Source organism: Otolemur garnettii, unplaced genomic scaffold, assembly GCF_000181295.1.
Source record: "Otolemur garnettii isolate 467f Iridium unplaced genomic scaffold, OtoGar3 scaffold00050, whole genome shotgun sequence".
NCBI lineage: Eukaryota > Metazoa > Chordata > Mammalia > Primates > Galagidae > Otolemur > Otolemur garnettii.
In genome coordinates this window covers 10,355,073-10,363,436 of record NW_003852445.1, presented here as the reverse complement: position 1 = coordinate 10,363,436, position 8,364 = coordinate 10,355,073, and the positions used below count along the sequence as shown (strand labels likewise).

Below are 8,364 nucleotides of genomic sequence, written 5' to 3'. Positions count from 1 at the left end.
ATCATTGTTGTTTGGCGGGCCCAGGCTGGGGATTCGAACCCGCCACCTTAGGTGTATGTGGCTGGCGCCTTAGCTGCTTGAGCCACAGGCGCTGAGCCTATTTAAAGATTCTTTACCCCAGCTGGGTATGGTGACTCACACCCATAATCCTAGCACATTGAGAAGCTGAGGTGGGAGGATTGAGAGTTGGATGCCAGCCTGAGTAAGCTAGAGAGTCTGTCTCTACTACAAATGGAAAAAATTAGCCATGCATGGTGGCACATGCCTACAATTCTAGCTACTAGGGAGGCTGAGGCAGGAGGATCACTTGAGCCCAGGGGTTTGAAGTTACAATGAGCTATGACAGCTCGGCGCCTGTGGCTCAAGCGGCTAAGGCGCCAGCCACATACACCTAAGGTGGCAGGTTCGAATCCCCAGCCCGGGCCCACCAAACAAAATGATGGCTGCAACCAAAAAATGGCCAGGCGTTGTGGCGGGCACCTGTAGTCCCAGCTACTTGGGAGGCTGAGGTGGGAGACTCGCTTGAGCCCAGGAGTTGGAGGTTGCTGTGAGCGTGATGCCATGGCACTCTACCCAGGGGAATAGCTTGAGGTTCCGTCTCAGAAAAAAACAAAAAAAACAAAAAACAATGAGCTATGACGATGCCAGTGCATTTCAGCCTGGGTGGAAGGAAGGAAGGAAGGGAGGGAGGGAGGGAGGGAGGGAGGAAGGAAGGAAGGGAGAGAGAGAAAAGAGAAAAGGATTTCTTAGTCCATGTTAGGGACTTCCTTTTTTAAGCCCTGGGACCAGTAAAATGGATTTAGATAGACGCATAGTATTTAGTTCAGATCTACAAGTACAGTGGAACCTCCATAGGGACTATAACAAACTGGTCAACATATGGAGGTGGTCAACATAAGGAACTGGGTCTACTGTACTGATATGTACATGTGGTACATGTGCAGCCTATAAAAATTAGGTCAACTTAAGGAGGTGGCCAAAGTAGAAAGGTGCAGTACCCGCACCTTACTCCAGCAGTACCCGCACCTTACCTCACAGCTCTTCATTGACCTGTCGCCACTCATTCCCTTCTTGGCGGTCTCTGACCTGGTTAACTATCAAGGTTCTACTGTATTTATTGAGCCATCTATGGACCTAGCGTGTAAAGGGAAACAGGGGAAGTTAGAGACATGGTCCAGGACCTAAAGGAGCTTAATATTTGAAGGGACATGCATACTAGCTTCAGATGAAAGACAAGCATCCAGCAAGCTGAGGGGGAGGGCCTAGGGAAGCTGCAGGAGGGACAGAGGGAACAGCTGTCTTGGCATCTTGTCTTTCTCCCCCACCAGCCTGTGTTGTGGGATCTGCTCCAGAGGGAGAAGAGTGTTTGGGCCCTCCAGATTCTAGTGCAGGTAATAGGTGGAGGGCACATGGGTGGGCTGATGGACAGCCATGGCCTGAGGTCCCTGCTCAGTAAGGCCATACTCATCATGACCTCCTATTCCCAGGCGTACTTGCACATGCCCCCAGAAAACCTCCAGCAGCTGGTGCTCTCAGCAGAGAGGGAGGCTGCACAGAGCTTCCTGACACTCATGCACCGTTCCTGGGGCCAGCTGCAGGTGGGCATAGAGGGAGGAGGAGCAACCGTGAGGGGTGGAATCTAGGGATCAAGAGCGCCTGCCATCTAGTGTTCAGAGGGCTTGCTTGCCTGAGTTGATGGTGGAACTCCAGAGGAGATGGCAAGGATACTAAGCATCTCTAGAGCCAGAATCCATTCCTGTGCTTCCACAGGTACCACCATCTGAGGAGCAGGCCCTGGGTCGCCTGACAGCCCTGCTGCTCCAGCGGTACCCACACCTTACCTCACAGCTCTTCATTGACCTGTCGCCACTCATCCCCTTCTTGGCAGTCTCTGACCTGATGCGCTTCCCACCATCACTGTTGGCCAATGGCAGTGTGTAAGGTTCCTGCACCCCTCCTCCTCCTCCTGTCAGGGGCAGACCAATCCCATCTGCCTGGAACAGCCCCTTCCAGAGTTCTTCTCTATAAAAAAGGCAGAGTCTCCTTCCTGTCCATGACAGCAGGGCTGGAGAGGGCCAGCAGACAATAGTTTGGAACAAGGCAAAGGACTGAGACCCTTTACTCTCCCTAGGCTGGCTGCCATCCGGGACTATAGCCCAGGAATGAGGCCTGAACAGAAGGAGGCTCTGGCAAAACGACTGCTAGCCCCTGAACTGTTTGGGGAAGTACCTGCCTGGCCCCAGGAGCTGCTGTGGGCAGTGTTGCCCCTACTGCCACACCTTCCTCTGGAGAGCTTTCTACAGCTCAGCCCTCACCAGGTGTGAGAATCATCCTCTTTACTTGACCGGCCCATCTTCTGTATGGTGGGATGGGAGTCAGTGGCATATCTCCTTGTGGGCCTCTCCCACAAGTGCGCCACAGTGACCCCAGCACAAGCTGACCCTCCCCGCTTCAGATCCAGGCCCTGGAGGATAGCTGGCCAGCAGCAGGCCTGGGGCCAGGGCATGCCCGACATGTGCTGCGAAGCCTGGTGAACCAGAGCGTCCAGGATGGTGAGGAGCAGGTACGCAGGTGAGTAGTTATGGGATCAGAGTGGAAGAGATAAAGAGAAACAGGTAGAGCTGCCATGTGGGTTGGTGTCCTAGGAAGGAAGGAGCGAGAGAGTGGGCAGTGGCCCCAGCTGTGTGGGCTCCAGGAGGAGACCTCTCTGTGGTACCCATGCTTCCTAGTAGAGTGGTCAGTGTCTACTCCATGTACTCACCTAATCCCTGCCTTAGTACTAGCCTCAGTGACCACACAAAGGCCAGCTTCATGCCCTCCTCAGGCTTGGGTCCCTCGCCTGTTTCCTGAGCCCTGAGGAGCTGCAGAGCCTGGTACCCTTAAGGGATCCAATGGGGCCAGTAGAACGAGGGCTGCTGGAATGTGCGGCCAATGGGATCCTCAGCCCAGAAGGACGGGTGAGCCCCTTGGCACACACCTACAAGACTCCAGGCTTCCCCTCAGTCTGTGTGTGTAGCTTGTACACCTGTATCAACCAAGCTCCAGCACAGTGGTGCTAGCTCCCCAAACCCCTCTTGCCAACTCCATCCCTTACTTCATGGCCATTCTCATCAGTTACCACCTCTTCCTACCCTGTATCTGGTCTACAGCACCCCAAATATACCCTTTGCCATATTGAACACAAGCTACTCCTGTCCCACCCCTACTTCCAAGCCCTAGCCCTGACCCTGGGAAATCCAGATGTGGGATTAGAGAAGAGGTTCAAGGTTTATCTGCCAGTCCCAAATCTTCTCTGCTTACAGGTAGCATATGAACTTCTGGGGGTTTTGCGCTCATCTGGAGGAGCTGTGCTGAGTCCCCGGGAGCTGCGGGTCTGGGCCCCTCTCTTCCCTCAGCTGGGCCTCCGTTTCCTGCAGGAGCTTTCAGAGCCCCAGCTTAGAGCCATGCTTCCTGCCCTACAGGGAACCAGTGTCACACCTGCTCAGGTGGGCCTGTCTCACTCACTCCCTAGTGTCTACCCTCCACCCCCTGGGGCCCCAGTCAAGACAATCACATTCTGGGATACAATCAGCCCCTCCTTTCCCTGGGTGAGCACTAGAGGTGAACTCTGTCCCAAGAAGGATTCTTTCATCTCCCGTCCTTGGATCAAAAAGGAACTTGAAGGCCAGGCGAGGAGGCTCACGCTTGTAATCCTGGCACTCTGGGAGGCCGAGCCAGGTGGTCCCAGAGTTCGGGAGTTAGAGACCAGCCTGAACAAGAGTGAGACTTTGTCTCTAAAAAATAGTTGGGCATTGTGGCAGGTGCCTGTAGTCCCAGCTACTTGAGAGGCTGAGGGAAGAGGATCACTTGTGTCCAAGGGTTTGAGGTTGCTGTGAGCTAGGATGCCGTGGCACTCTACCAAGGATGACAAAATAGATTCTGTCTCAAAAATAAATAAATAAATAAAATAAAACAAATTAAAAATTAAGAAAACGAAGGCAGTTGAGTCACTGGGGATAGTTAAGAGGGAGCTGGAAGTTTTGGAGGTCAGAGCTTAGGGCTTGCCTGCTGGGACCTGAGAGATGTTATTCCCTGTCCCATCCCAACATAGGCTGCCCTGCTGCTTGGACGGCTCCTTCCTAGACAAGATGTAAGTAGCAGCAACTTCTCAACATCCCCCTGGAGGCCTCCATCCCTCTCACACCTCCCTGTCAATTCCCTTGTACCTGTCACCTCACTGCTCTATGATGGTTCTCCTCCCCACCATCCTGCCCTTCTGCTTCAGGCCTATTGTCTCTCTTGCCCTTCAGCTGTCCCTGGAGGAACTCTGCTCTTTGCACCTTCTGCTGCCAGGCCTCAGCCCCCAGACACTCCAGGCCATCCCTAAGCGAGTTCTGTTTGGGGCTTGTTCCTGTCTGGCCCCTGAACTGTCACGCCTCTCAGCCTGCCAGACTGCAGCGCTGCTTCAGACCTTTCGGGTATGAGAGTAGCAGGGAGGATAAGATAATCAGGGATATGGACCCTGGTTGGGAGGAGGGCATCTTCCCTGTGATCAGGCAAGGCTTTCCCTACCTCCCTACTCCCTTATGCACACACAAATACACACACATACACAAAACAAACCCCAATCAATCTTTCCCAATGCAGGTGAAAGACGGTGTTAAAAATATGGCTACAACAGGTTCCAGTCCAGCTGTGTGTATCCCCGGTCAGGTGTGTGTGAGATCACCCTATTCCAGGGTAGTTTCATATGGCTGGTACTGCCTTGCATGCTACCCCTGCAGTGGCCCCAAGAGTACAGGTTAGCTCTGTGCCCACCAAGAGATATTGGCAGCTCTCCCCAGTTCCAGACACAGGACAGCATGACCCAGACTATCCTAGAATGTCAAAACTGGAAGGGCCTGAGAAATCTTGCAGGCCAGCCACCCTGCTTTCAGATTAAAAGATCAAGGCTCAGAGAAGCTAAAAACCTTTAGTTCATTAGGTGCCTAACTAGCAGCAGCACTTAGCCACAGCAGCTTTCAGTGTGAGGGCTCTTAGGTGCTTCAGTGGCAAACGTCATTCCACCCCATCCTAGCTGTGGTCCCTTTCTGCCCCTACCATTCCCCTTCTCTGGGGGCTAACTCCAGACCCTCTCACCTATTGTTATACTGCTACACCCATCACTGCCAGCAGCCTGTCCCCACCACCTGGCCAGACTGTCTGCTTCCCCGGCTCCCATTAAAGCTGCTACAATTGGACTCCTCAGCTCTTCTGGCAAACCGAAGGCGCTACCGTGAGCTGCCATGGTCTGAACAGCAGGTAATTCTCCCCACTCAACCTCAGCTCTCCCTCTCTCAATTTATTCTACCTCCTTTCCCATCCCTCAGCCCTGTTTACCCCTTGTTTTGCTTTTTCTTTCTCTTTCCTCCCCATTCTTCCATTTCTTTCTCTCTCTTAGAGGAGTGGGAGGCCAGTGGGGCCCAGAGAATGGAGAGGAAGGACTAGGACCAAGGCACCTTATGTCCTTGGGCAGTATCTCTACTGGGAAGCAGCTCTTTTTTCTTTCTTTTGTAGGCACAGTTTCTTTGGAAGAAGATGCAAGTACCCACCAACCTGACCCTCAGGGGTCTGCAGTGAGTAACTTGTGATGAGCAGTGAGCTTAATTCAAATAACATTTTTCGGGTGTTTACCATGTGCCAGGCACCATGTGACATGCAGTGTGGCATACAGGGATGAATGACACATAGTCCCTGCCCTGTGTATGGTTTCCTGGCTCCTCCCCTTGCCCACCTACTTTTCCACAGTGCCATACCCATTCTGACTAGAGCTAAGGGACTCAGAGATCGAGGTTCAGGTCCCAGCCCTATCACCTATTTGTTTTCTAGGGCAAGTCATTTGATCTCCATAAGCTTCAGTTTTCTCTTCTGTAGAATAAAAATTAAAAAGGTACCTATCTCAATGCCAGGCATGGTGGCTCATGCCTGTAATCCCAGCATTTGAGAGGCTGAGGTGGGTGGATTTCCTGAGCTCATGAGTTCGAGACCAGCCTGAGCAAGAGTGAGACCCCGTCTCAAAAAAAAAGTCTGGCATGGTAGCAGATGCCTGTAGTCCCAGCTACTCAGAAGGCTGAGGCAAGAGAATCACTTGAACCCAAGAGTTTGAGATTGCTATGAGCTAAGATACCATAGCACTCTACCAAGGGTGACCAAGTGAGATTCTGTTTCAAAAAAAAAAAAAAGGGTACCTATCTCATGGGTAGTTATTGTGAAGATTAAATAAGATAAGTCATATAAGGGATTTAACATAATGCCTATCCCATTGTAAGCTCCCAATCGACATTTGTTATTATTAATTTAATTCAAGGTGACTTCAGAGCCACTAGTCATGCAAGAACAAATAAGAATAAGTAGGTTTCACCTTACCTACACCCACAGTAAAAGAACCATGAACTTCAGAATCCAAAGACATGGCTCCAGTCTCAGTTTACCACACTTCTAGTAGAATGATGTCTCTCAAACTCTATACATCTTTATCTTCTTCTCTTATAAACAGTGTCGTTGTTATGGGGAGCCAATGAAAATATCTATGTAAAAACACTCCCCAAACTGTAAATTACCATAAATGAACATCTGTATGTGTATTGAGAGTGCTGGTATCAAGAAGCAGACAGGCTGTGGACTATGTTAAATAAGCATCTACCTGCTCACGCACCCACAGGGCTCTGGGCACCCTGGCAGGAGGCATGTCCTGTGAGTTTCTGCAGCAGATCAACTCCATGGCAGACTTTCTTGAAGTGGTGCACATGATCTATCAACTGCCCACCAGGGTTCGAGGGAGCCTGGTGAGAGGGGGTACTTGGGCGTTAGTGGGAGCTGGGAGGCTGGGACCCTGGGTGCAGAACCCAGCTCTTAAGCTCAGCTCTGTCCCTTCCCTGCTTCCCTACCTTGTCTCACAGAGGGCCTGTATCTGGGCAGAATTACAGCGGAGGATGGCAATGCCAGAACCAGAGTTGACAACCCTGGGGCCAGAACTGAGTGGGCTGGACACTAAGCTACTCTTGGACTTACCGTAAGTGCCACAGCTGGAGATAGAAGATTAGATCCTCAGGCAGTCAACCTAGGGTAGAAGAACTGTTCTAGGAAATCTCTAGAGGGGGACGTTTTTCTGTCTGGTGGTTCCCTAACATCATTTATAGCCAAAAGCAGAGGATTCTATTCAGATTTGCTCTATGTATTGAGTGGTTCCCAGAGGAGGGCCCTGGCATGGGACAGCTGTGTTGTGGCCTGCCAATTAACCATAACATAACCTAGGCCACATGAATAGAGACAGAGTATCTGAAGTGAGGGAGGCAGTGGTCCATTTCCACACCAGAGGGCTATGGTCTGCTTAGGACATTATTTTCTCAGTGTGTTCAGAGGAGTAATAAGAGAAAAATATATGAAAAATGTGATAAATGCCTTCAAATACCTAAGGGGTTATTAAGTAGAAATTAAATTGGCATGTTTCTCAGTGGTTCACTGGGGAAGACTAGGATTAATGAATGAAAGTCATATTTTTGTATAATATAAGGAAAACTGAGGTATTGAGTTCACTGGTCCTTGGAGCCATTGAAGTCTAAGCTGAATGACCCCAGGGCACAGATGTTGTAGAGAACATTGAAGTACGGGTTGTAGGGACAGAAGGCCATGAATCTAAAGCTCCTCCTCCCAACTCAGAGATTCTATGGGCTCATCAGTATCCCACTCATATGTTTCTTTTCCCATTTTACTCCCACCCCAAGCCATTGCCACTGAACTGTAGGTCAGAGTAGGAAAAGCCTGGTGTGACAGTCTTCCTGGGGATGTGATGATAATAAAAGCAGCCGACTTCATTCTTACACTTTTATAGGCCTTTCCACAGATTTTGGCTCTTGTATAACTTGGCTCATTTGCAGAATTGGTAACCCTGGATAGAATATAAGATGTCATTTCTGATGTCTAGGCAAAAAGGTTTTTTATTTTGTAGTTTTGCTTTTTAAATCTGTTTAAATATGTGGGTTCTATGAAGTAATTGGTAATTTAGAATCCCAAGGGCCTGGATGAGGTCAAAGATCCTGGACCATGAGTTGGGAAACTCATTTGTAGAAGAGGGATATGAAAAATACTGGCTGGGTGTCTCAGCTCACACCTATAATCCTAGCACTCTGGGAGGCTGAGGTGGGTGAAGCTCCTGATCTTGGGAGCTCAAGACCAGCCTGAGCAAAAGCGAGACCCCTGTCTCTACTAAAAATAGAAAAACTAGCCAGATGCTACTCAGGAGGCTGAGGTCAAAGAATTGCCTGAGCCAAGAGTTTGAGGTTGCTGTGAGCTATGTCCCACTACACTCTACCAGGGTGACAGAATGAGACTCTGTCTCAAAAAAAA

The 8,364-nt window shown here is 50.3% G+C and overlaps 1 protein-coding gene across 1 annotated transcript in view; it reads left to right on the top strand.

Annotated features, from left to right (window-relative positions):
• Nucleotides 1-8,364, top strand: part of STRC (stereocilin) — an 18,975-nt gene that overhangs the window by 4,621 nt on the left and 5,990 nt on the right. Inside the window, exons 5-18 of the mRNA XM_003791772.2 lie at nucleotides 1,329-1,391; nucleotides 1,488-1,598; nucleotides 1,771-1,937; nucleotides 2,132-2,318; nucleotides 2,456-2,571; nucleotides 2,825-2,957; nucleotides 3,303-3,485; nucleotides 4,091-4,129; nucleotides 4,290-4,457; nucleotides 4,627-4,692; nucleotides 5,155-5,280; nucleotides 5,536-5,594; nucleotides 6,680-6,803; nucleotides 6,918-7,030. Coding sequence (XP_003791820.1) covers nucleotides 1,329-1,391; nucleotides 1,488-1,598; nucleotides 1,771-1,937; nucleotides 2,132-2,318; nucleotides 2,456-2,571; nucleotides 2,825-2,957; nucleotides 3,303-3,485; nucleotides 4,091-4,129; nucleotides 4,290-4,457; nucleotides 4,627-4,692; nucleotides 5,155-5,280; nucleotides 5,536-5,594; nucleotides 6,680-6,803; nucleotides 6,918-7,030 — 1,655 coding nt within the window. The remainder of the gene's footprint in view (nucleotides 1-1,328; nucleotides 1,392-1,487; nucleotides 1,599-1,770; nucleotides 1,938-2,131; nucleotides 2,319-2,455; nucleotides 2,572-2,824; nucleotides 2,958-3,302; nucleotides 3,486-4,090; nucleotides 4,130-4,289; nucleotides 4,458-4,626; nucleotides 4,693-5,154; nucleotides 5,281-5,535; nucleotides 5,595-6,679; nucleotides 6,804-6,917; nucleotides 7,031-8,364) is intronic.